The sequence below is a fragment of the Lissotriton helveticus genome, chromosome 3_1 (assembly GCF_964261635.1).
Source record: "Lissotriton helveticus chromosome 3_1, aLisHel1.1, whole genome shotgun sequence".
NCBI classification, from domain to species: Eukaryota; Metazoa; Chordata; class Amphibia; order Caudata; family Salamandridae; genus Lissotriton; species Lissotriton helveticus.
Window position 1 is genome coordinate 1,912,849,809 of NC_136061.1, and position 27,939 is coordinate 1,912,877,747.

The following is a 27,939-nucleotide window of genomic DNA, read 5'->3' on the forward strand; positions in this document are numbered from 1 at the left end:
CTGATAAGTCGCTCTGGAGGTCCAATATTTATACCTGGTACACAGACTCCCTGTCCTAGCCCGACAACTGGGTCTGGAAAGTTCTTCCCCTTACCCAGTCCAGGCTCCAAATTATCTAGGGTGACAAAAAGAAGGGCAGGCATGATATCTAGTGCCATTGTGTGTACAGGAGACAAAGCAGTTTGAAGTATGAGTGGGGCTGTGTATACCCCTCCCCAGTCATCCTACCAGAATGGCCCATCCTGTCAACTGAGCACTCTTTGTGTTACTATCTGGAAGAAACACACAAGCCCCAACGGAAAAGCCATTCACAGGACATTAGCAGAAGGTACAAAAAGATGCCAACTTTCTAAAAGTGACGGCTTCACCTTTAAAGAGTATTCTAAAGAACAATTTGTTTGAGTGTAAACCACATATCTCTATCTGCTACCCATCTAAAGTTAGCATTGTTAAATGTAATAAGGAAACCCAGTGTTAGTCAGTGGGAGAGATAGGTTTTACAACAGTAAAAAACAACGTTAGGAGTTTTCCATTGCCAGGACATGTAAAAGTTAAGTACACATGTCCTACTTTTCAAATTCAATACACCCAGCCCTACGAACCTTTAGGGCCTACCTTATGGGTGGCTTACAAGTATTAACAAGTCATATTTAGGCCTGGCAAAAGGTTTAGTTTGTCAACTCTAAATTTAATTTACAGGATCTGGGTACCATTTACTATGGACGTACAAGTAATTCAAGTGTACCAATGAAGTAGATGCCAATTGCACCATGTGTTAGAGAGAAAGCCCAAGCACTTTACTACTGGTTAGGATAGAATAGTTGCACAGAATCCTAATGCAGCAAAAACAGGTCCAGCAACAGAAGGCAAACATCTGGGTGTGACCCTGCCAAAAGGGCCAGGTCCAACACTGTTCATTAAGAATTATCCTGGATCAGTTGAAAATGTGTCAGAGTATTGAAAGTTATGATGGCTTTAACAACGTAGCATTCATGAGGATCAGCTACATATGTATGTCCATAGTATTAAATAATGACAATATATCATCAGGAGAGAGAGGGAAGAGAGAATGTGGACCAAGGATGCGTACTAGGCATCGCTCATGAGCTAAACCTGTAGGCTAGATATGGGCTTAGCTACAATATTCTGATGGATGGTACGAATTTACCAAGCGAAAAAACCTTTTTTTTAAATTTACAAGTGTGAGAGACAGGTTGAGAACCGTAGCTTCATGTGAGAGATTTAGACGAAGTCTGAAAACCTCTGGGTGACCAGCTAAGCAATCTGATTTAGCAATTTTGCTAACAACAGCTATTTATATGGTGGCAACTGTGAAAATAAAACTAGAAGTGCATTCAGAGTTTTGTGATATTGTCCCTATTAAATATGGCATTTCCACTGATAAAAAGTCTGTGTAGAAAGATGAATTACCTTTAGTTTAAGGTTTCATTAAGAGCATGCCAAAAAGTTATGTGGTATGACATAGCTCAGTGCAATATTGCAACCATTGCAAACAAATGGTCAGTATCTCCTAGTCCAGTGCTTAATTTGAGTAGGGTGGTGCAGGTGGGGCCCAATAGCTCTCAATTATGGGGATCAGCACTTATTTTTTCTCATCAAACTATTACCCAGAGCAATAAGGAGGAAGAGAAAGGTGGTAAAACTGTGACAAAGGCAGTAAGCCGCAATCTGCAAGAGTGAGATAAAGGGACAAGGAGTTTCGGATGGTGGATTAAAGAGGCAGGAGGTGGACACAAGTCTAGGCAGCCTTGGTATTTGGCACGCTTGCATTCAAGAGTGTTGACTGTGGTCTTCTGAACAAAACATTGGCCCCTTACAAATTAGGCACTATTAAGTCACAAGTTTGAATCTTGGTTGCTAACCTCAGTCTTTAACCTCAGTCTTACAGCCTTCTGAGGTAGATACAATTAGCACCATTAAGCTGGATATCCATAAACTGTTACCTTATAGCATCACGTGAACCTAAAGGCTGATCATGCCTGTCATGCTATGCTTCTCAGGTGCAATGTATTTAACGTGGCACAACTTCTGATAATTTTAGTGTGTAAGGGTTATCACTTCATTTATTGCATGGCACAGCGCCAAGAGAACGCGCGGGTCACTTACTCTTCATACTTGTACCGCCACTCATTCATAGCCACATCATATGTGAACAGCAGCGGTTTCCAGTCTACGCCTTTTTCTTTCCGCTCCCGCGTTGCTGTTCTCTGAGCCTCTTCTAACACAAATTTCTCCTCTGTCGCTTTGTGTTGGTCCTCTTCATTTATAGCACTTGTCACGTGCTGCCAGAGCCTAGAAAAGCACGACAAAAACATTCATTTGCTGAACCCTGGCAACTAATAAAAATGTCTACTGGCTATTAGGAAAAGAGTAGCAATTCCACATGTATTATCACGATTTTTTACCACAAAAACGAATCAATTCCAAAAACAAGTAGAGCAAACCCTCCCCACACCTAAGGAAGAAATAACACTAAACAGACCATTCAAGCAGTGTACTAGCACTATGGTGCTATGAAAACGCACGACGATAAGAACGTAAACCTAAGAGGTTAATTTCATTGTTAGTCTTCTGTTATCACAAATTAAGTAAACACATACTTGTAAAACATTAAAGGAATTATCACACATGTATTCATTTATATTTCCTTTGGAATACATTAAAACATTGAATAATCCAGAAGCAATTCTTGCTACTTTGAATGATTGTACATTATTAGGACTTCCTTCATATTACTCACATCACACCCTCTGGTAAAGGTAATAGAAGCTTTTACTGAATATTATGAGTTCTTGGCAAAGAAACTACAGGTACATTTCATTAAAAGGTTTGTTTTTATCATGTAATATACAGAGTGGCTGTGCGTCACTTTTTGCCTCTTTTATAGAGCCTGTGGCTACAGCCATCCGCTCAATTAGTGGTTCGACATCTCCAATACCAGGATTGTCTGATTTTAAGTTGTACGCTGATGATATCGTTTCGTTTTTAAAACCCAGCTTAGACATTCAAAAACAAATATTTGATATTTTTCAGGACTATCATCAGCAAATAGGAGGGTATAAAATAAATAAATCAAAGAAAGAGATTCTACTCTGTAACACTGTTAACTGAATTCGGCCCACTGGTTAATGCTAGACCCAAGAGGTATCTTGGTGTCTCTTTTCAAAACATTAATCATTTTAGCTATTTCATTCTAAAATTGTGATTTACATGCACTTTTGATTTCATCTTTTTCAAAGTTTTCACAGGCCGGGGGAACCTCTATCAAAACCTTATTTGAGGAAGGCTTCCTTGCTGAAATTCAGAATGTATATTACATCTGGCTTTCAGCCTGCCAGTTGAGGATGAAGGTGGAGCCAAAAAAGGAAGTGGGTGGAGCCAGTGGAGGAAGTGGGCGAGCCCAGGGAAAGTGGGTGTGGCATGAGACAAATGTTTGAGCACCTGGACTTCATATTTTACAAATTAAGCACTGCTTGGTATATATGTTTCTGAAAATGTCGATGACCTGTATGTTTTAAACTATGTCTCTAATGAATAAGATAAAGGGGCTGTTTGCAAAATGGAATGAATTTCCCATTTCAATATTAGGCCGGGCTGCTCTTATTCATATCTTGCTTTTACCCTTATGTATTTTCTTATTTTTAGATATTCCTAATGCAATACAAGTGACATTTTTTAAAGAAATGCAAGTTTTTTTCTACTTTTCTCTGGGCAAATAAGGTATCAAGACTAACTATAGATATTCTGGCTAGACCAGGTTAGGAAGCATGTTTAGCCCTTCTTGATTTGAAATTATATCCTTTTGTGAATTTTGCACATATTACATATAGATCGACCAAGCCTTTAAATATTAATAGGTATGATTTTTTTTAGATTTAATTTCTCAAGAATATTAAATTATTGATTTTATGTGTTTAACGCAAACCCCCAAAATGTTTAGATATAAAACACTACAATGGAATATTAAGCGTAAACAACAAATGTTTCGCCATTGTGCGATCTCTAACATTGATGGAGCAACATTATTATGATCAATTTATATAGGGCAGAGCCTTTAATAGATAAGGCTGTAATGCTCAAATTGACGCGTCCGGGCTATGGTAAAATAGGGAATTTTTGGGATGTGAAGTAGAAAAATTGGAATGAAAGAGTCTAGTATCAAACATTGAAAAAAAAACATGCAATTGTCCTTTATCAAGATCAAATATTTTCTGCATGAGTTGAAACCCATATGTATAAATGAAACCACGGAGCTCGCGGAGCAGCTGTTATTTCAAAACCCGCAAAACAATCAGCAGCTGGGCTTCTCTTCTACGCAGTCATAGAGTAGATGTGAGTGAGTGAGTGATATATGCTTTATTTCGATACGTAAATATCTTAAAAGCAATACATACATTAAGAAATACATTCACAAGGCCAAGAATAAAATACAGTGTAATTTAAAAAGAATAAAACAATCGGGAACTATTACAATAAATATCTAAAAAAGAATTAAATTGAAATGGAAAGCCTTTTTGAGCGGATCACCCATGCCCATTTTAAAAATTTTGTAATACCACAGACAATGGGGGAGGATGTATCAGTCAGTAAAATACGGAGGGCCACCAAATGCTGGCGTGTACCTAAAAGTCTACACAATGGTATGAGGCAGCGCCTCCTTGGAGCACAAAAGTCCGGGCATTCAAAAAGAATGTGTGCCACCGTCTCCACCCGTGTCGAACACAAAGCACAGAAGGGCGAGGACTGGGAAGAAGATTTCCACCTGGACACCAGGTTACCTAGAGGTAAGGTACCCACTCTAAGCTTAAAGTAGAGAGCCCTATCCAGTGGGATAGAGATAAGGTCCAGATAAGGCTCATATGCAACCACATCTTTGATCCTTATGCTGCGGTCGAATTGCAGTGTCGAGGATTGCCAATGAGTTTGGAAGATACCCACTCCCAGTACAATTTCTTCAAGGTGGCTTAAGGAGGAGCAGAACGAGTAGCCCAACAGTCATCCAGACCCAGCTCCCTCAATAGACTCTTAACATCCCTTAACCATTTTATTTGGTGCCATCCCTCCATTTCGATCACCTTAGACAGGCCTGCTGCATATGAGGCTAGCTCGGGAACCCTCCACAAGCGAGCCCACAAGAGCAAAGACCGGAGTCGCGCCTGGTCCGCAATTGGTCTGCAGCCCAAGTCGAGAAGCACTGGGACTGTGGGTGTGCTCAGTGGAAGGGCCATAATATCCTTCAGAAACCTACTTTCCGCTTTAGCTAGTACCTCAAGGTTTGAGGTGCCCCACAACTCCGCCCCATACAGGGCGGCAGTAACCCCTCTAGCTTTGTAGATGTCTATAACCGAGGAAATGCAATGTTTAGAGGATGAGCGATGTTCCCTGAGTAGGACGCCAGTCACCCTTTTGTGGCTGAGCAGCATCTTTTGAATATGTGGGGTCCAGCCCATGGAATTGCTAAGGCCCTCTCCAGGGGAACAGTATTTAGAACCGGAGGGGGCCCTAGCTTTTTAGGAGGGTTCAAGGTCAGGAATTTGGTCTTGTCTACATTGATCGTCAAGCCCCTGAGAGAGCAGAACTCCTGGAAGCGGTTGAGGAGCTTTTGGAGACCCCGGGGTGTCTTTGTGATGAGAAGGGTATCGTCGTCAAAGAGCAGCGTGGGGATCCGAGTGCCCGCCAGGGACGGAGCATCTGCTGGTTCTTTAAGCAGGTGCTCTACCACGCCATTCACATACAATGAGAATAGTGTGGGAGCTAACACGCATCCCTGGCGGACACCCCTACACACCGGGATCCTATTTGTTTTCTCCCCATTCGTGCCCCACCGCACCTGTGCATAATTGTCTGTATGAAGTTTAATCAAAAGCGACAGGATATAGGGGGACAGCCCCAGCCCCTGCAGAACCCTCCATAGCTCCTCCCTGTGTACTAGGTCAAAGGCAGTCTTCAGGTCAATGAAGGCCAGATAAAGACTGCCCTTGCCCAGCACCACCACCTTCCAATACAGGAGCATCAGCCTGAAGGCCTGTTCGATCGTCCCAGTACCTGAACGGAATCCCGCCTGAAAGTCAGACAGTATCTTGTAGTCATCAGCCCATTGAAGGACCCTCCCCAAAATCACCTTCCCGACCACCTTTTGGGAAGAGTCGATGAGACTAATGGGCCTGTAATTAGCGGGGTTGTCCCAACACCCCTTTTTGAATATCGGACAACCTCCGCCCCCTTCCAGGAATCAGGTACTAATGCGCCCCTCACAATTGCATTTAGTAGTGTAGCGACGAGTTGTCCCCATTCCTTGGGATCGGCTCATAGCAAGTCACCTGGTATCCCATCCGGCCCAGCTGCTTTTAATGGGACCTGGGACTTAATTACGGCCTCCACCTCCCTCGCGGTAAAGCCATCAATGCCACTAACAATAACATCATCCTCCAGGGAAAAAGGCTCACTAAGGTCCCCTTCAGGTTGGGAATACAGGGCCTCGAAGTGGTTATACCAGATCTGGGTGGGGATGTTACACGTAACCAGCGATACATCTGGCCTATTCCTTGTTCTAACCAAGCTCCAAAAGCCCCTTGCATCCTTTCCCTTGCTTGCTATCAAAAGGTCTTCCCAAAACTTCTCCTCCCACTCCTTTTTCGCTGCCCTTAGGGTGTGGGAGTAATCCTTCCTAGCTGTCCTAATTGCAAGTTGGGACTTGAATTTAACTGCCCCTATTAAGGCTTTTTTCATGGTCCTGCATTTTGTCGTAAACCATCCCTGTCTATTCATGGGTTTAGTCCTGTTAGTCGCACCAAAGGAACTACTAGGTGAGATGAAAAGCTTACTTAGGGCCCTAGTTAGGTCACAAAAAATCTGCGTGGCCTCCTTAGGCGCATGGGACAATGAGCCTAGATTTCTCTGGGCTAAGGCCAGCAGTGCCCCTATGGCTGTGACTTTCTCAACAGATAAGACGAGCTTGGCCCACTTCAGTCGCCTCCCACAGTTAGATACACTGGCCATCTGAGAGTTGGATGCCGACAGTGGTTGTAACCCAGCCTTGCCCTTGAGCCACTCAGGAGATAAGACAAGAGAGAGAAGATTATGATCACTCTCAATAGTCTGAATAATCTCCATGTCACTCAGGGTGCTCCATAAACATACGTCGAGAAGAATATAATCTATTCTAGACGTATGATTGGGCCTGTTGTAAGTGTGTGCACCAATCAAATCAGATTTGGACCTCCCATTGACCGCCCTCAGATCAAATTCCATATTGAGTGCGTTGATCTGCAACGCCACTTGTGACCACCTTTTAATAGGGGGCAGAGTCAGGGCCGGAATCCCCTTTCTCGAATCCTCCTCTTCTATGCCCAGCATGTCATCGAGGGCTAGGGGCTCGAACGTACAATTTAGATCCCCCGCCACCAAAATGCACAATTTATTTGGCCGCTGCCTGAGGAGATCTTCCAAAAGAGCAATGGTGGGCAATTGTACGCCTCCCCTAGTGCCTCTAGCATAGATATTGAAGATGTCTAGGAGTAGACATCCCAGAGAATCCTTTAACGTGATGTTACGGATATCAGGTGAATTTGTGGGGTGCTCCTCCACCCTGCAATCTAAAGAGACGGCAACCCAAATGAGGAGACCACCCGAAGGGCGACCCCTCCCTGACAAAGGTGGGACAGCTGGAAAAAAGTGGGATGAATATCCCACCTTATGACAGGGATCCCTACCCCACGTCTCCTGGAATATACAAATAGAATATCCCCTAGAACGTTCCAGTCAGGCAGCCCCAACTTCCTATCGATTCCTGCGATGTTCCAGCTGAAAATCCTGAGAACTGGATCCGCCACAGCTGGGTCACCGCCAGAGTCGAGGCCTCCTCCACCCTCCAACGGGTCCTGGGTCGTTAGGCTGCCAACCCCACCATGCCTCCCGGGAAGCTGATTACTCTCTGGTATAGGGGTGGGAACTACTATACTTGGGGGGAGAGTGCCATAATCAATGGTCAGCCCACTCAGCTCAGTGGCATCACCTGAGTTACCGACTCCGAGGACCTCCCCTACGATACCGTCGGTTCAATATCCCTGTGGTCTTGCTCCAAACCACTCCGGATTCTCGGCCAATCGGGGTAGTGATTGATCTTGGATAAAAAAAGGTTAGGTCCACTATACCAATTCTCGGCCCCCCGGGATTTGGTTTAGAATTGCAGATGGTTTGTGCTACTCTACTGTCCCTGAAATTGACCACCACGCAGTCTCCTTCCAAGTGCTTGTGACCATAACCCACCCATCCCACCCATCTGACTCCTATAATTGATCTATCAAGGCCCCGTGGGAGGGGTCTGTTGGACTCTAGCCAGTGCAACGTTTTATTTTTTAAGACTTGAGGGGATTCATTTTGATCAGCCTTCAGGGTGGGTACATTGATAAGGACAGCAACATACGGTTGACAGTCTGGAGGCAGGTTCACAGGAGGGGATATTGGAGCAACTTTGGATGATGAAACTTTTGGGACAGCTTTTGTTAGTAGTGTTTGTGGTTGGATAGGAGCAGGATTATTAATCGAGGTTTTGGCTAAACAAGCCTGACTAGTAACTTTACCTTTACCCGTCCCCTTAGATGTTCCCTTTAATTTAGCAGGACCACTCCCCCCCGGCAACTCGACCCGGCCCGGCTTCGTTCCCGGGGCTTTGGGGGGCTTGGGGATACTTGAAAGGACTTGCGCTTTTTGACCAGTGCTCCCAGAAGTAGCCACAAGCGGCACTAAGGGAACATTGTCAGTCAACTGAGAAGATACCAAAATAGCCGCAGTGGGTACAACAGGCAAAGCCTGCTGGGGCTCCGTAGTTTTCCTATTTTCCGTGGGCCCTCCTTGACCCTCCTCCCTTAACCTAGAGTGCAGTTTAATAAGTGCTTTCAACGAGAAAAAGCTATCTAGGGTTGATTGTTCAAACCTATCTAGCCTATCACCCAGCCCTGTTACTCTGTCAACAATCGGGGACAACAATGTTTTCATCAACTCCTCGATTTGTGCAATAGTAACAGGGACACAGAGAGCTGGTGGCTGGTGGCTGGGAAAGGGAGCTGCACCTGCTATTTCTAGAATAGAACCACTCCCCTTGGTAGAAGAAGAAGAATGTATCGTGCCCAAGCCCTCACCCGTTTTGGTACCTATGCCCTTGGTCCCTTGTTTCCTTGGTTTCTTGAACAGTTTCAGGGAACTTCCTTTACGTGGGCTAGCAATCCTTTTCCTTTTAGTAATTACAGGGATCTTAGGAGCCAACAGCGGGGTGCCCAGTGTCTTATGATTATCCACTGTGGCGGGGGGGGGAGGGGGCAGACAGGACCTGCTATGGATACAGGGGATGCAGTGGAAGACAAGGTCGGATTGCCACCATCCTCAGAAGGAGGTATGGATGATGCAGCCAGGCTCTCCAATCTGTCGATACTAGCCCTCAGAGATGCAACCCGCAGTTCGTCAGACACATGAGGAGTGGCTAAAAGGGGAGCAGGGTTACATACAGGTGACACTGCCTGGGCTAAGGGGCTCGGGGATGATCTTTTAGACGGGAGATGTTCCTGCGAAAGACGCCGCTCCGTCATTACAATCTCCTTCTCTATGACGGCAATAACCCGTGTGATAAATTTGTCCATAGTACCTATAACATTACTAGATCCCACATCGCCCCCTCCTCTCAAGCTCTTCCCAGAGTGGGTAGACATTGTCACAGACTGTTAAGCAAGAGCAGATACCTTTAAAAAAAAAATAAAAAAAATTAATAGCGTTAAATTATCCCCCGGGTCCGGAGTATCGAATAACAATGTCAGAGGGGTAGCCCAGCCCAGCCCTAGACAGCCCTTGACTGCCACAGACTGCCCGCCCTTTGCCCGGGCTTAGCCCGGCGCCGCCCGCGCGCGTCCCGCGATGAGGGAGGCTGGATCCGATTTTGATCACCTGTGGGGCGTGTCCTGGCGATGTCGATGACCTGGCGGTAGCACGCCTCTCAATAGGCCAGGAGGTTTGTGGGCGCTGTAGTTTGCCTCACCCTGTGGCTCCTTTGCCCCCCAGCTGCGAGCGTTTCCCGCGAAACGCGAGATGTGGCGTAGAGGTCCGCACAAACTGCAGGGGAACGTGGTTTCCTTCCAAATACTGCCCCCTCAAACTGTCTGCAGGTCAGCACGGCACAGTTCTCTCCGCATCTTTATTATCTTCTCTCCATGTTGTCGACGTTTGTGTGAGAGCGGCTAATCTCCCTGCTACGGGGGTAACACAAGATGCCAGCAGCGCCGATGAACCAATGTGTCCCAAACGCCGTCCACCGATTCTCCCAGATGCTCGTTCTCTCTCGTACCTCCTCATACATGCCTCGAGAGACGGCTGCAGGCAAGACCAATCCACTGACGACTGTTGGAATCTATCCGTCAGCTGACAAGCGCCGGGCGCCGGGCGCCGAACTCTACTCTCTCAACCCGGGTCCCAGAAGTGCCGAGTACCGAGCTCCCTGAACTTCTCCTGATCAGTTTGAGCCACGGCGGAGTTTGCCCAGCTTCCAGGCGTCACCAAGCCGTCACCCCGCCAGTCCGAAGATCAAGGAAGCCGCCGTAAGTAAATGAGCAACAATTTAGCAAGTTACTGAACAGTAGACATGAAAGGGGGCACAGGACGATCCTCCTATGCGTCCGCAACGATGTAGAGTCGGGAGATGCCAGATACATGAGCGCAGGATGGTGCGCTGCTGAGAAAAGGACCACTGCTGTAACAGGCGATCTGCTGTGCCCCGGACTGGAGCCTGCGGCGGGGGCGTGCTCGTAGAGTAGATAAGCCTCATGCGAAAGCGCAAAAAAAAATAGCAATTAAAAGAAGGCCTCAAGATATTGTTTTCAGCTCGGGATCAGATCAATAAGTTTTACTTCTCTATAGTGAAAGCGGCCAATTTACGACGGATGCAATATTATTCTAAATGGCTCCTATATAGAACCCCAGACTTTCTCCATAAAATAAATCTGAAGATTTCTACGAATTGTTTTTTTTGCAATTTAGAAGGAGGAGGGAACTGGACACATATTAGATGGAGCTGCCCAAGGTTAAGTATATTTTGGGGAGAAATTAATTGGTACTGCGCTAATAAATTGAAAGTACAGCAGACGCTAGATAACCAGACTGCTTTTTTTTGCATATTAACCTGATGTAACAGCTGATTTATTGCAAAAACAAATATACACAGTGGTCTTACTAGCTAGAACATTAATACTCCAAAGGTGGCAGGCAGATGAAATCCTGACCTTTAAGGATTTACAATGTAAACTAAATAGGATTAAGGAGTCATAAAAAAATATGCATTAAGATCCGGGTCGTATAGGAAGTTTGTGAAACTATGGGAATTTTTGGATTAATAGGCAGTTTTATTGCTCTGTTTTAAAGAGTGTTGACAATTGTATGTAATTATAGTGTTGAAATTTGTATGTAATTAAATAGGGGTTTTTATCTTTATTTATCTTTCACACTCTAGGTATTTAAGATGTACTTGTGGATCAGGTATAATATTCATGGCTTTTAAATTTTACACATGTTAGAAGATTTGGACTGTTTAATGTTTAAATATGTGACTATTTTTTATTTGATGTTTCAATGATTCAATGGGATTTTGCAGTAATTTATTTATTTATTTATTTTTGGGATTTTTAGTGCGCAACTAATACCCTAAGGTGTCTAGGCGCAGAAAATACTCAGGATTACAGCACCAGTCAAAGCACGTTCTCATTGATTGAAAAGCCAAGTCTTCAGTGATTTGCGGAAATTAATAAGGGTGGGAGCAATTTTAATGTCCAAAGGAAGAGAGTTCCAAAGCACGGGAACTGTTACCAAAAATCGTCTGTCACCCCAAGTAGCCGTTCTTGTTCGGGGGACAGTCAAAAGATGGCTGGCCGCTGATCTTAAATTCTTTTTAGGGATGTATACCTGGAAAGCCTCTTTTAAAAACTTCGGTCCAATCTGGTGAATGGCCTTATAGGCTATACAAAGAGCTTTAAATTTGATCCTGCTTTCGACCCTTAACCAATGGAGATGGCGAATGGCTGCAGAAGTGGACTGTCGCCTAGGGATGTTGAGCAGGATCCGTGCTGCCATATTTTGGATGGACTGAAGTTTATTTAAGATATATTTATGTGTGCCAAGAAAGAGAGCATTTCCATAATCTAATTTTGAAAATACTAGAGTGGTAACTAGCGTTTTTCCTGCAGATGCTGGTAGGTACGGCAGGAGTTTTTTTATTTTCTTCAGTACAAAAAAAGCAGCTGAAACCACCTTGTTAACATGGCATCCAAAAGATAACCTGTTATCAAAAATTACTCCAAGATTTCTGACCTTGGTGACTGGCACCGGAGGGGGGCCCATCTGACTGGGCCACCATGTGCTTGACCATTCTGGGGAGATTGTGCCAAAAGTCATAACCTCGGTCTTCTCCGCGTTAAATTTCAGGCAGTTACTGTGCATCCATGATTGTACATCCAGTAGTCCCTCCTGAAACTTGGCTGCTACCACAGGGCCATTCTTGTGCACTGCCAATACAAGCTGGGTATCATCGGCGTAGGTGGTTACACGCATCCCATGAGATTTAATGACCCTCGCCAAGTCCGAAACATAAATGTTAAAAAGTGTGGGACTTAGCGAGGATCCTTGAGGAACCCCACAAGGCAATTCTGTGGTGGGCGAGTAATAATTGCCCAGCTTTACTGCCTGTCTACGGTTGGCTAAAAAAGAAGCTATAAGGTCTTTGGCCCGATGATTGATTCCAAGGGTCGCGACACGGTCGACCAAGATGGTGTGGTCGACCGTGTCAAAGGCCGCCGACAGGTCCAATAATATAAGCACTGCGGCTCCTCCTGAGTCCATAATCTCTCTAATTTCGTCCGATGCTTTTATTAATGCTGTCTCAGTTCCGTGTTCCCTCCGGAACCCGAACTGAGTGTCATCTAAGAGTTTATGATGTTCAATAAACTCTGCGAGCTGTTTATTCATGATTGCCTCTATGACTTTGGACGTGAAGGGAAGACAGGCAATAGGCCTGTAGTTGGACGAAATAGTGGGATCTAAAGAAGGCTTTTTAATTAAAGGTTTAACAATGGCCTTTTTCCAGCTTGCTGGGTAGACACCTGATTTAAATATGGAATTACATATTTCCATTAGTGGTTGTGTGATGACATTTTGTAATTTATTCATTATAGTAGGGGGGCAGGAATCAAGGGGGGAGCCTGATTTGATCTTACAAATCAGTGTACTAATCTGATCTTCAGTAGCTGGTTGAAACTGATCAAAGGAGGGATGGTTGAGTACTGGAGAAATGATGGGTAGAGCATCAGTTTTTCCTACCTGTTCACTAGAAAAAGTAGAATAAATGTCCACCACCTTAGTTTTAAAAAAAGTGGCTAATGAGTCACATAATTCCTGCGAGTTCTCGATCACCGGTCCACTTGGGTTAGAAAGAGAATTGACCACTTGAAAGAGCATCCTAGCTGAGGTGTGTGCTTGCTCAATTTGGGCAGTATAAAAAAGATTCTTTTGCATGTTAATCACTTTTTTATAAATTGCTAGAGCGCTCTTATACTCTTGCTTAGCAGAGGAACTGTAGTGTTTCCTCCATCGTCTTTCAAAATTTCTACAGTACTGGCGCTGGAGGCGCAGTTCCTCTGTATACCATTGAGCAGATGGAGTAGCTCTATTGGGGCGATGACATTTTTCAGGTACGTTTTAAGGTAATGATGAACTATTCAAAAATAAAAAATATTAAATGTGAAAAAAATAGATTAAGAGCACCTCTGCGTGAGGAATGCCTTGGCAAGCTCCCTCCCCACCCAGCCTTTTCTAAAGGCAGTCAGGCTAAAAGATCGCCTTGAAAATACCTACATAATTGAGAAAGAATTTCCCTGTGATAAGAAATGTAATCAGATAAAGAAGATTTCAAAGAAAGTCTCAGAAACTCAGAGTTCATAGCTACTGTCAATGTTTGAACAGCCCTTCGATGTTCACGTTAGTAGTCAGCATCATGTAACAACAAAAACTCATAAAATAATACTGTTGGAAAGTGGATTATTAGGTAGCTTGGTTGCGAGCAGGCAGGCTTAACTTCAAAGACAGGTATGTAAAGCATTTAAAAACACCTATTCAGTGAATAATTAAGACAAATCACACAATAAAAAATCCAACACCAATTTATAAAAATAGGAAATATTTCGATCTTTAAAATTACACCAAAAAGGAAAAATAACTAATGTAGGGAACAGGAGATATGATTTTTTAAAGATTTATTACTATATAGCACTTAGAAACCTATTGCGCCAATTGGGGCATGTGTTTGCGCTAGACTGGGAAAAGTCATACTTTCAGGCCAACCTCAATGGGGCCCTGCCCAGCTACCCATCGCAGTTGGCCTCGGTCAAACTTTTTACTTTCTGACATAGAAACGTTTATGGAGCTTTTTCTGCCGGGGTCCCTCAATGCTCTCCACCAGTCCAATTGGGTGAAGATTCACAGGGTTGCCTTTCGACAACCTCCTAGTCAACTATGGATGTCAGATATCCAAAGCTTGCGAGTGGGACGAACCAGGGATCCAGGCCGGCTATCGGTTTGAGGTGCGCGGCTTGACTCTCGTAGTTGGAGTCGGTCAAGTCTTTTACCTTCGGAATTAGAAACTTTTACGGAGCCTTTTTTCCCAGGGTCCCTCAATACTCTTCACCAGTCTGGGCTCGGTGAGGGTTAACCGGCTTGGCTTTTGACCAGCTCCCGGTCAAACTCTGGAAGTCGGACCTCCGGAGTTTTTCAACAGGACGAACCTAGAGGGCAGGCCGACTCAGGGTTGAGAATTACTAGCTTGGCTAGCCAGGTCGAGTCGGTCCACTTATGGAGCTTTTTTCCAAAGCTGTTCCAAACTTCTCTAAACTTCTGGATCTTTTTCCTGAAGTTCCTCTGATGCCCCGAAGTGTCCAAACCTTACTCCAAGAGTCTGGAAGCTCCAAGATGGTTCTTGAAACTTTAGGTCTTCTGTTCCCACAATCCACTTGGAAAAAACCCTTACAATTCCACTGGACACACTCCAGGCTGGGGATTCTTGGTGGTGAAAGTCAATGTAAGCTCTGTTAACCTGTAGCTTGCAGGGAGTCCACTTTGTATTCCTCTTGAAGACAGTTAGGTCTATAGGGCTGTAGTTCCAGATTGTGCAGAAGGCGCAAGTCAGTCAGAGTGCAGTGCCTGGTTGGTGCAAATCAAACTTCCAGCATTGGCACTTCTTATTCTCTTGTTTCAAGCGGCAGATCTGAGAGGATCTGCCCCACTCAGATACTTATTAAGTGTTCTCTGGGGTCAAGCAGGAGGACACTCCAGTCCAATGAGGTGCAAGGCAACACTCTAGAGCATGTGTGGTGCAATGGTCTCCCAGAAAGCACTATTCTTCCAAAATTCAACACGGCTGAAGCGTCAGCAGAAAGGCAAGAACTAGCTAAACCAACCTCCAGGAAGGCTCATCTCCATAGTATCCCTTCCCCTGGCCCCTGCACATTCCTTTCTTAAGCCTGCCATCTGGCTGGGTTCAGAGGGGATAGGTGTAGATGGACCTGGATTTTTCTGCCTGTCCCCTTCTTCCTTTGAAGCTTATGGTTTATGACCTCTCCCTCTTGGTCTGGCATTCCTGTATAGGAGAACCCTCTCCTCCCAAATGGCTCCTCATCCCCGGTGTCACTTGACATTTATCAAAGCAGCCTGGATAATCCACTTAACTCTGACCAATTAGGGAAGACCACCAGAAATCTGAATTTTGGCTTACAGACTAGAAAGTCTTTTTAACTTATGTTCTGTACATTTTAGGATAAATTCAGCAATAACATATTGTTCTATTCTCCTAAATCCTTGAATTATATTTTTTGGCAATTCCTAGTGTTAGTTATTAACTATTAACTTCTTATCTTGTTAACCTATTAGGCTGGGGATCTACAGTGGGGGAATGATGTGGGCAATTGATCCAACACCAGGGCTTATTAAACATCTTCTATAAGGACCCTGCCTATATCTAGAGGACCCCCACCCGTGGAACCCCTAGCAGAGACTTTATGGGGCTGAATATGTAAAAAATATTATAGATCCTCACTCCACAGTGCTCCTAGCACAAAAGTCGATTTTGGGAACCATCTTAATACAATGAAGGAAGTAAAATGTAAAATTTCTCTATACACAGAGCACATAAAACCTTGTTTATAAGGGTCCTCTTTATATGTACCTGAATTCCCCTTGCCCCTAGGGCATCTAGAGGAGACTCTGGGGGCACCTAATGTGCCAGAATATTGTAGTTTATCAATTTTAAGTTCCCCAAACACCAAAGTCGAGTTTGGGAACAATTTACTTTTTAAAAGCAGTCCTGCTACACAAGGCAGCTTTTAAACTGACCTAAGGCTCTCAGAAGTGCAGCAGATTTGTTCCATCAGAGCATAGAGCATGGGACATTGGTTAGCTTCAACCATTATCGTTATAGTAAATCAAAGCCCATAGTACCTTTTCTTTGAGCCAGTAAAAAACAAACATATCCTGTAATGTTCATCAAAACTAAAAAAAATTCCCTTGCCATTTAATGCGAAATCCATAAACCAATGAGCAAATCCCCTTGAATTTATGTGTCACACAATCATTGAAGAGAAATGAAGTAATAAATAACTCATGCAGCAATTAACAAAATGCTCCTTAAAATTTCATCTGTCATTATTTTACATATAAACTATTTTGAAGGAGGGGGTACTGACCCTCAAAAAACGTAACTAAATAATTCTAGTGTATCTGCAGTTGTCTTGGCCACTGGGGAGCTAGTGAAACACAGTTTCTTTCAACTATTGTTTTTGTGAACTTGTTTCCCTTGGACGTTACCAAATATTATTGGTGGCTGTGTTTGCTTAATCCCAGTAGCATTCTTATCGCAATAGTCGGAGCCTCCTGGGCATGCTGCAGCCCTGACCAAGTATAATCCATAAACTAGTATCAGCATAGGCCAGCTGATTGTTGTGTTATTGGTATAGTCACTTATAAAGCGCACTATCACCCTACGGGTATCCTGGCACTATCATACGTGTGCCCAACTGAGCTCATGGTACGTGTGGTATCTAACCGGGTGAGTGGAATCATGCTCTAGGATAGAGCCATGTCTTCAGCCTTTTCCCAAATTGAAGAAGATCTTCCAGCTGTCTCATCTAAGGTGGAAGATTGTTCCAGAGTAGCGCAGCTGTGGTGCTAAAGGCCCTACTTCCGCATTTTGTTCTTTTAAATCTTGGCACTTTCACCAACTTGTCCGAGGAAGAGCGGAGGCTCTAGGCAGGAGCATATCAAGCAAATTTGTTCTGCATTGGTTTAGGCCCAGCCCCATGCAGAGCCTTGAACACTATGCAAAGCGACTTAAATTGTACTCTTTGCAATACAGGATGCCAATGCAGCTCTGACCGAGTCTGGGAAGCAGATGAGCATCGTGGCCTTCTCAAAGCTAGCTTAGCCGCCATTGTTTTGATCCTCTGGAGTCTCTTGATCAAATATCTTGGAGACTCCAGCAGCAAGGCATTACAATAATCTACCCTGCTCAAGATGGTGCTTCTTACTATCAACGCTCGGACCTGGGCTGGTAGTAATTGGAGAATCTTTCGAAGGGCTCTAATATTGGAAAAGCAGCTCCCCACTGTTTTATTTACTTGTGTTTCTAAGCTCAGTCTGTCATTAAACATAACTCCAAAGTTACGCACTGTCTCAGAGGGTGCTCGTGGAGTGGTTGTGGTTAGGGGCCAAAAATTGATGGGAAAGGGCGGGGGAAACTGCTGCGCAGTAAAGGACCTCGGTCTTATCAGCATTAAATTGTAACAAGTTCTGTCTTAGCCAGTGTGCCATATCCTGCATACAGTCGTGGAAGTTTTCCAAAGATATAGACTGGTCCCCCTCTAATGATAGAATAAGTTGGGTATCATCTGCTTAGTTTACAATATTGACATCATGAGCCCTTATGACAGCAATCAGAGGGCTCACATAGATGTTGAACAATATTGGACTGATCGCAGATCGCAGGTTGAAATAGCTTCAACGCTGTGCCCACTACCCTAACCTCTTTGAGTCTGGACAGAAGGACCTCATGGTTGACCGTGTCAAATGCGGCAGACAAGCACAATCAGTATGCCTGATTGTCCCCTGTTTGCTCGCATTCGAAGATCGCCTAACACGGTCACCAGAGCGGTCTCCGTTCCATGTCCAGGACGGAAGCCAAATTGCACGTCCTCCAGAATGTTATTGGTTTCTAGGTACTTAGAGAGTATCCTACTGACCAGTTGCTATACGATCTTTACTGGGTAGGGCAGCAGAGAAATAGGTCTATAATTTTTTGGGCAAATTGGATCAAGTCTTGTTTTTTTCAGAAGTGGTGTCACCAATGCTTGCTTCCAGCAAGTCGGTACTGACCCGCTGGATAAGGATTGATTACAAATCTGCAGATGTATCGGGAACAGTTCTGTTCCCAGTTCCTTCCAAATTTTGTGTGGTAATGGGTCCATAGGTGATCCTGAGGAGACACATAAAGCCACTCTGTTGAAATCCTTCACCGAAAATATCCCAAGGTGGTCTAAAGAACTCAGGTTCATCATCCCTGCCCTTCTCAGCTTTTTTGTATCTAGTGAACCTCTAGTATTACCTCTGTGATCTTATTCCCCCACAGGGAAATTGCCCATTTTGAGTCCATCAGTGATCTTTCTGATTTTGTCCTGAAAAAAAGTCGCTAGACTATCAGAGGTCCTGAGTGGCGTAAATCTTATTTTTAGGGCAGTCCGGATTAACTATATCATTCATTATTTTAACAATACTTCTTGTGCTATTGGGAGCTTTCAAAATAGTATCAGCGAAGTTCTCTGTCTTCGCTATAAAGATTTATTTTTTGTAGTTAATAATTGCTACCTTCCAGATGGTTTTATCCTCATCTGTGTAACCCTTTCTCCATTTCCTCTCTGCCTGCTTACATCCCTGTTTCAATTTTTTTAATTTCTTATTAAACCATGGGGCCGAGGGTCTACCTACTTTTTAATGATTTTTTAAAGGGGCAATCTGGTCCAGCCTAGAAGTTATCTGTGCACAGAAAGCCGCATAGTTTTCTTCCACCTGCTGTTCTACATCAGAGCACCCATTAAGGGGGACTACAGAGGATATTGTTGCCTTTTTCAGGAGCATCTTTAAGTCCCTGCTTACAAAATTCCTCACCTCACTAGTGACTGGGATGCACATCCTCGGGTTGCGTACCCGGAATTTAATCAGGGGGTGATCGGACCAACCCACTGGCAGAATATCCAATGTTCCTATGACCTGCTTTTTGGAGAAAATTAGATCTAAAATATATCCTACCTGGTGTGTTGGCTCAGTGACCCATTGTTGTAAATGTAGGCCTTCACAGGATTGGAGGAGATTATTATACCCCGAATCCAAGGTTCAGTTTAACCACAAGTTAAAATCTCCCACAATAAGCAGTCTGGAGTGTGCAATCGCCATATTGCTAAGGACCTCAATCAGCGCCTGCTGTTGTTGGAAACTAACAGCCCAAGGAGGCCTATAGCAAACTATGCCAGTCAGCACATGTCCCTTAGGGTCCTTTAGTGAAAAACCTAATAGTTCAATGCTCTCTGTCGCATCGATGTCCATTGGGGCAAAGTCCCATATCTCTTTAAAAATAATCCCTACTCCACCTCCCCTACCACTGGTTCGGGGATAATGAAACACTTTATATCCCGGCGGGCATGCCAGCCCTGGCTCTAAATCTGAGCCAGGGTGTGTCCATGTCTCGGTCATGAATAATGCATCCAAGCCATGGGTTTTCAATACCAATTCGGTCTCCAAGTAATGTTTTGACAAAGATCTAACATTTAGCAGACCACATGTAAGGGTATCTCGTCTGACAAAGTCGGACTTAGGGCCCGCAGTCTCAGAAGTTGCTGAAGTATACACCCTTGTTATGCACCAACCCCACACGTGTACGTCTGCTTTACTATTTTCAACGAGAGCAGCCCATTTAGAATCCTTCCATATGGGAAACGGCCACTACAACGCGGCCGTTTCCACGAAAACCTTTACCACGCATGCTTTACAACGCATGCGTGGTTACAACGACAGCCTTTACCACGCATACCTTTACTATGAGATACGTAGCAAAGGCATGTGTGGTAAAAGCAAAAAAAAAAAAAGGGGGCTTCGGGGGGTCTCTCCCCAAAAAATAAAAAATAAAGCGTGGGATTAAAAAGGGGGGATGAGGGGGGGCATCTCCCCCCCCCAAAAAAAAGAATCTGAAGTGCTGAAGCAATCGGCGTCATTAGAGAGGAAACGGAAAGAAACTTCTGCTTCCTCTTCACGACGTACGACCGAGGTACCCAACGAAGATGGAGAGGAGACAAATTAAAAAGTTAAGGGGAATTTTAGTTAAAAAAAAAGATTAAGGGTTAAGGGCAGGGGTATTTATAAGGAGTGGGGCCTGGGGGTCATGTAAGGGGAGAGGAATAACCTTTAACAAGAGTATGTCCTCACCATGCATAAATTTACAACGAAAATCGTTGTAAATCTATGCGTGAAAAGGATATTCGTGGTAAAGGTTATGAGTGGAAACCGAATTCCGTTGTAAAGCATGCGTGGTAAAGGCAAGCATTGCAACGGAATTCGTTGTAACGACATACAACCCATCCATATGTATGTTTTCTACACAAACCATCATATATTATGCCTGTAAAGATATTCTATAATAAAACATAGTGCCCGATTGCAAAAGATTTTGCTATATGGTGTAGTGGACGGTCATTTTAGGAAGGAGCAGGGTGGGTGGGTCACACAAGCACACATATAAACTCACTCACACTGATACATTCACAAACGTGCACACACACCCATTCACAACACTCACTCACAACAAATTCATTAATTCATACATACTATGTACCAAACTTTTTTTTTTTTTAAATCACTTTCCTGTGACGGCTGGCTGCCGCCTCTCCACAGTCCTCTTCTTCCTGCTCCTTTCTGCAGCAGGATACATGAAGTAGTAGGAAGCACCCAGCTCCCAGGCTTCCGCTAGCCAATCACAATGCTGTAATGCAACGTTGTAATTGGTCTAAGAGCTTTTGCTCTGAGCTCAGCCAGGGAATGGGGGCCTGGGCATGTTGTCCATACAGCCTCTAATGTAGCCTGCATGGAGAATATGGGAAGTGCGCATGACTGTTTTGGGTGACCCGAGAGGGCTGACCAAACAGTCTTGTGCACTTAGGAGTGGGCAAACCACTCCTTCCCAGCTCCTCTGTCCTTGGAGCAGCATCGCCCGGCCAGAAAGCAGCAGCAGCATAATGTAACTTAAAATGATAATAACGTGCGTTATTATCATTTTATGTTTCCTGCTGCGGACCAGTGGGGCGATGGTCCTCTGCCATAGAGGAGGAGCCACCACAGCCTATATGGACATACAGCAGCTGGCTGTGAGTAGGTTTGAGTTACTCTTGTAGTAGGCCTTTCTTACTTCTAGATTTCATGAGTGAGGCAGGAGCTCTAAAAGGGTAAGTGACCGCAAATTCTTTGTGAATTGAGCCCACAATTCTAATACCAGGTAGCAATGAAATTTTGAATTTCCTTTCCATGGGTCAATTTGTGATTGTGATTCCTATCCCTTCCCCTTCATGAACTATATGTCCAAGGAGAATGTGTGAGAATGTAAATAAGTGGGATTGGCGGTCTGGCCTCGGCTGGCATTTTGTCATGTGCTGTATATCGTGTACCAGCCCTCTATTTATATATGGTTCTTTCATGGTTTTGAATTTGCAACTGTTGATTACTTACTGAATTTGTGATTCTTATTGTATGACAATATGTGTGTATGCATTCAAAGTTCTGATATTGTGAAAATCAGGCATTTTTTTACCTCCTTTCCTCCCACATCTCCGCCCGATCTCTGCCGGCCGCCACTTATGTGTGATTTGTATTTGTGTAACTTCCCTTGATGTACGTGTTCTCATATATTGTTTTCGAACACCTCACATAATGTGTAGGTCTCCGTTGCTTCTTAGCTAGCTTTGTGCTATATAAGTACCAATACATATCTATAATGCCTGGTGTTATAATATATGAATAATTGACTTGTATGCGTGGGAGAATTTTCATGGAATTTCCCTCACATCACCTCACAAACCACGAGGACAGTTTCTCATGATGACTTGGAGAATTATAATAAAAAGAGTGCCTTTAGCTCTCATGTGGCGACAGGAGCATTTCAATTTCCAGGGAACTTGTTGTCTCTTTATCAAGGCTGCTCACTGACTACAGGCTTGATTCATATAAACAGAGCTTGTCCTTGCGCCTGGCTGTCTGCCTTCAGCTTTCAGTTATGCAACAAACTTGATATGCCATTCATGATGGTAGACAGTGCCCAATGGGATGGTCTCACACATCAGCGTGTGCCGTGTGGGTCCGTTTTTCAACAGTTTGTGGGCCTGTCTTATAGTCTGTTGGGCCCGGTTTTTACTGTTGATTTCCACGATACACCACAAACATTACCTGCTCAAACACAAATGCATGCAGTCCCCGATACCTTCCAAAATACTGACACAGCGTGTCTTTACAAGTTCAAAACTGGCCGGATTTTCAAATGTGCCCACTTTGTTAGCTATCTGGTTCGCTGACGGGGGCACTTTTATTTTGGTGCACTGGCCAATTTGTTGCTCCTGTCTGACCCTATAGCCAGGACTCGGTAAGAAGGGAGTTAATGTATTATAATATGCTGTCTGCTTTTATGTTGTTCACTCTTTGTTCGTTTATAATCATCACACTTGGATCAGGGGCGGGATACTTACAGCGGAGACTGAACTTCTATCATCCAGTTCGCTCTCTCCGTTCGGAAACCCTTTTTAAAGCGGTGGTTCCACGGGTGAGGAAGGTGCGCGCAGGAGGGCGATCCTTCAGCTGCCGAGCGCCTCAGGTGTGGAATTCGCTTCCGCTTGCGCTGCGCAGTACTGCCAATCTGCTTCAGTTTAGGAGGAGCCTGAAGACTTGGCTTTTTAATTCCTAGTCTGTTTTTTATTAAACTGTTTCTTTTTTTTTCTCCTTTTAGGGTTTTGTGTTTTAGCTGTGTTGTGTTACTTTTATGAGCCACGGGTGGAAAAGCGTCGGGACACTCCTTTCGAGTAGCCGTACGCTATACAAAAACAACGTAACATAACATAACATAACACTTCTTTTAATATATGTAGTAATATTTGTGTATGTACTCTGCAATTTCACTGTGCCTAGTAAAACCATAAAAAAATGCTAGCTCAGATTTCCTGTGTATGTTCTATTGAGAAAAGGGTGCAAATGCACCCCGTTAACTACCTGCGTCTTCTGAAGATAAAATAACCTTCCTAATGAAAGTTGCAGCCTGGTAAACCCACTGGAGTTTTGCGGGACAAAACCTGTCAGTTCTGCTCATCCTGAATGGTAAGTTAGGTACTTGCACTTCATTAGGGCCAAGTGAAATCTATCCCATGTGGTCAGGATAGACGCTGTCATCCAGCAATCAAGCAGCAGGAGCACCCCCATTTCAAGACTCATAGGTACACTGTGCAACCAAGCTGAAGAGGACCACAAAAACTGTATAGTACTCGGGGGCAGCTAAAAACGACAGCCTTGCTTTTGACCAGTTCTTTTGTAACTTCAGCCTTGTGAGCGTGAATGGAGAATGTAAATGTAAATCTAAATGTAAGAGGTTCTTGTATAGCGCGGCCTTCACTCCAAGGAGCATCTTGGCGCTTTAGACAGGATAGGCAGAAAGTGGGGAGTCTCGCTGAAGGTAGTAGGAAACTGCGTATTCAGATTAGACTTTTACACATGGTGTCGGATAGATTGTATATCCACGTTTTTAAGGTCTTTCTGAAATCTGTTTCTGATCCGATTTGGCGAAGGGATGGCGGAAGAAGGTTCCAAGCCTTGGAACCCAAGACTGACAGAGCCTTTCCTCCTCTCGTTTTCAGTTTGAATTTGGGGATGATGAGGAGGTTGGCTTTTTGGGACCTCAGGTTGCGCAAAGGGATGTAGTGTCTGAACATGCTCCGAATGTAACTGGGTACTTTCCCATAGAAGGCCCTGTAGGTGATTAGAAGGATTTTGAAAAGAACCCGTTTATGGATCGGCAGACAGTGTAGTATGTCCATTGCTGCTGTGGCCGAAGTTCTTCTGTTCCATCCTAGCACCAGTCTTGCCGCTGCATGTTGTACCATTTGCAGTTTATGGCAGACTATCCTGTTTGTCCCTGCATATAGACTGTTGCAGTAGTCAAGACGTGATGTTATCAGTGCTACTGCAGCCATTTTACGTGCAGGGAGTGGTATTAGGTCAAAGAATTTTCTGAGCCCTTTTATGAAGCCGAAACATGTTCCTGCCACCGTGACTGCTTGATGTTTAAAAGTCAGAGAGGAATCGAATCTGATCCCTAGATTTCGGGCTGACAAGATGGTGTAAGGGGGGAGGGTAGCATCTTCCGGCCACCATAATGAGGGGTTAAACAGATTCCCCTAACCATATGGGACGATCTCTGTTTTCCCTGAGTTGCATTTAAGATGGTTCGCGCTCATCCATCGGAATGTGGCTTTTAAGCAGTTTTTGAGCTTCATTTCAGACTCATCGGTGTCATCTTCCATCACCAGGATGAGCTGCGTATCATCCGCATATGAAATGGTGTGTATGTTAAAGGATGATAAGAGTGCGATCAGGGGGGCCATATATACATTAAAAAGTGTTGGGCTCAGACAGGAGCCCCGAGGCACTCCCGAGGTGAGCCGTTTTTCTTCAGACCTAAACTGGCCTAAGGTGACCACTTGTCATCTGTTAGATAAGAAACTTTTTAGCCAGCCCAGCACATTTCCAGCTATCCCTGCCGCGGCTAGACGGTCCACCAAGATGACATGTGAGACCGTATCAAACACCGCGGACAGGTCCAGCAGCACCAGGACCGCCTTCTTTCCCTGATCCATTGCAGCCCTTAGAGTTTCAGAAGTGAAAATCAGGGCTGATTCCGTTGAATGTTGGGACCTAAATCCGGCTTGGTTAGGGTGCCATTTATAATTGGCCTCCAAAAAGGTGGTAAGCTGCCTATTCACGGATTTCTCTGTTAATTTGCAGAGAGCTGGGAGCAGGGAGATGGGTCGCAGATTTGTCAGAGTTGTTGGGTCTGATAATTGTTTTTTCTGCAGGGGCTTCACTGCTGCAAGTTTCCATTCTTCAGGGACTAAGCCAAGGTTGAGTGAGGATTTAATAATGCTATTTATGATGGGGTTGACAATGTCCACCATTGAGTGAAGCATAAAAGGAGGGCAGGGATCAAAAGGGCAGCCTGATCTAATCTTTAAAATGTCTGCCCGGGATTCCTCTAGGCTAACCGAATGAAAGATGGCCATGTGGGGAGGGGGGGTAGTTGTTGTGGCGACTCTGTTTGTTGGCTCTTTATACGTTAGTGGATAGGAGAAATCTTTTATAATCTTTTGAAAATTTTCCTCGAAGAAATCTGCTATTGTGTTACATAAGTTCTGGGAGGGGGGAATTTTTTTCTGCACGGTTTTTGGGTTCATAAAGGTATTGACTATTTTAAAAATGTCCTTCTGTTGTTACTTTTGGTTATAGCCTCAGTATAGTAGTCCTTTTTAGCAGTTTTTATCATCCCATGATATCGGCGGCGTGCGGCTTTATAGTAGTTATGATCCATTTCTTCATAGTTCATACGCCATTTGCGCTCTAAGGCCCTAACCTTTCTTTGTTCTTCTTTTAGAACCAAAGAGAACCACGGGGCATCTGGTTTCTGCTTCTTTCTGGCACCTAGCCTAGGAGCGGCATGGATATTTCCTGAACTTAATGTATTAATACACTCCCTAAGGGTTTGGCTGTCCTTAGTTGGGTCTCCTGTGGGGGTGGGTCTGCTTTCTGCAGCTGTAGTTAAGAACTCCTCCTGCCCTATCAAAATTTTCCAGCAGGGTTCTCTCTGGGAGGGTTCGATGTCTTGTTTGAGATGTTTAACGTCTTGCCAGTCGTCACCTAGAGGTGGAAAAGGATGAGGCTATGGTCTGTCCACGTTAGTGCTTGGGGTGTCTTGACACTGAGTGTCTCTAGGTTCGAACAAATGCAGTCGAGGATATGCCCCGCCTTATGTGTGGAGTTTGTTATAGCCTGAGTTAAACCAAGGAAATTCATTGTGTCCCTAAAACATATTGCTGCTGGATCTATGGAGGAGTCTAAATGTACATTAACATCTCCTAGGAGTGTAAAGTTTGCAGATTTGAGAGCTAGGTTACTGACGGCTGGCCCAATGCTCTCCAGGAAATCTGTATGTTTTCCTAGCGGACGGTATAGTAGCGCTCCCGTAAATGTGAATGAGTAGTGCGCTTTTATAGCGAAACAGAATGAAGCCTACAAAACCCTCCTGCAGCTTAGCCTATTAATATGGTAATACTAGCTGTAAGCAGAAGCTGGTACTAGCTGGCTCTGTACCACTATATCTTCGCCTGACATAACTATGTGCTTTCTGCCCATTGGATTTCCCTGTGTAGTATTTAATTGTATCTTGTGATTAAAGTTATCTTGCTAATTAAAAGCACTGGCTGAACAATACTTTACTAACTGGTATTATATGCATGACTTAGACCCAAATCTCAACCCCCCACCTCAAAGTAAGATACGAATAGCCTTTCTAGGAGTGGCATTGTGGTTGGTAGTTGCTTATAATTATTTGCCATTCTTTGAACTTCCACGGCTAACTTTCTCTGAGTCAGCCTTTGATCGCTCTGCCTCACTACCCTGGGGATCAAGGGCTAAAGAGGTGTACTTGGTGTTTAGTTTGAGTCCAGCAGTAGGGTCCATCCCAGGGCATCAAAGGTAAAATGTTTTAATTGTTATAATTTGAGCCAAACACACCGCTGAGTGCCCTGGGATTCCTGAGTTTTGAAGAAGAATACTGATGTTGCTGTATATAATGATAAACATAATTCTAAATTTGGGTGGCAGTATTGTCCATGAAATTTACAAAGTGGTAGTTAAAAAATAGTCATTAAAAAACGTATCTAGCATACTTCTATATCAGGTTTGCAAAATCTTCATTTTGCCACTTCACGGCAATACTGTATGTCTCCTTAACATTTGATAGAGCCTGTACAAGAACATGACATGATGTCCTTCTGTCGTTTCACAAGAGCCAGGTTAGGACTTTGAGTGAACACTGCAGTTAAGATGTAATACCATACCACTCAGCTAGCAACAAATCCCTCCTCTACACTTATTGCAATAATCATCCATTGGATAAGATTAAAGTGCATTCCACTACGAATGTTATTTAACATGCATCATCCTGCCTTAAGAAAAAGCAGTGTGTTCTCAAATGCTAGAAAAGAAACAGTATCTTTAACGTCCTTAAGCATAAAATAGGTAAATAAATGGCTCCTCCTAAATTCTTACCTGTTGGAGTTACCCTAACAAATGCAGCCTCACCGACAGAGAATTGGATGGTTGAGAATTAAATCACTTGTAAAGTGCTACAATTCCTAGTCGCAAACTTGACCCGAAGCTATCGTGTATCAGAGCGCTTTACATTAGCACCACTTACGTTACACAAAGACACATTTATTTTTGTTCAGCACGGGGAGATTAAGTGATTTGTCCAGAATCACAGGATTTTAAGCGTCATTGCCGAGACTCCAACCCGGATCCCCACATTTGAGGTTGACCGCCCTAGTCGTTAGACCAGATCCTCACCCAAGATTTGGGGTTACAGATGTTCATGAACATTCATGAATTTGCCAAGAGATTTGTAAGGGCACTGTATAAAATGCCTGCACTGCCAGGCTTCTCAAAAGTCTCAAGAACATTTTCGTAGTGAGTGATTTAGGCTACTTGTTATTTAGA

At 44.1% G+C, this 27,939-nt stretch overlaps 1 protein-coding gene across 2 annotated transcripts in view; it reads right to left on the bottom strand.

Moving 5' to 3' along the window:
• Positions 1-27,939, bottom strand: part of OSBPL5 (oxysterol binding protein like 5) — a 970,364-nt gene that overhangs the window by 58,701 nt on the left and 883,724 nt on the right. For both annotated transcript variants that reach the window (XM_078682923.1, XM_078682922.1), the window contains one exon: positions 2,128-2,313. In XM_078682923.1, coding sequence (XP_078539049.1) covers positions 2,128-2,313 — 186 coding nt within the window. The remainder of the gene's footprint in view (positions 1-2,127; positions 2,314-27,939) is intronic.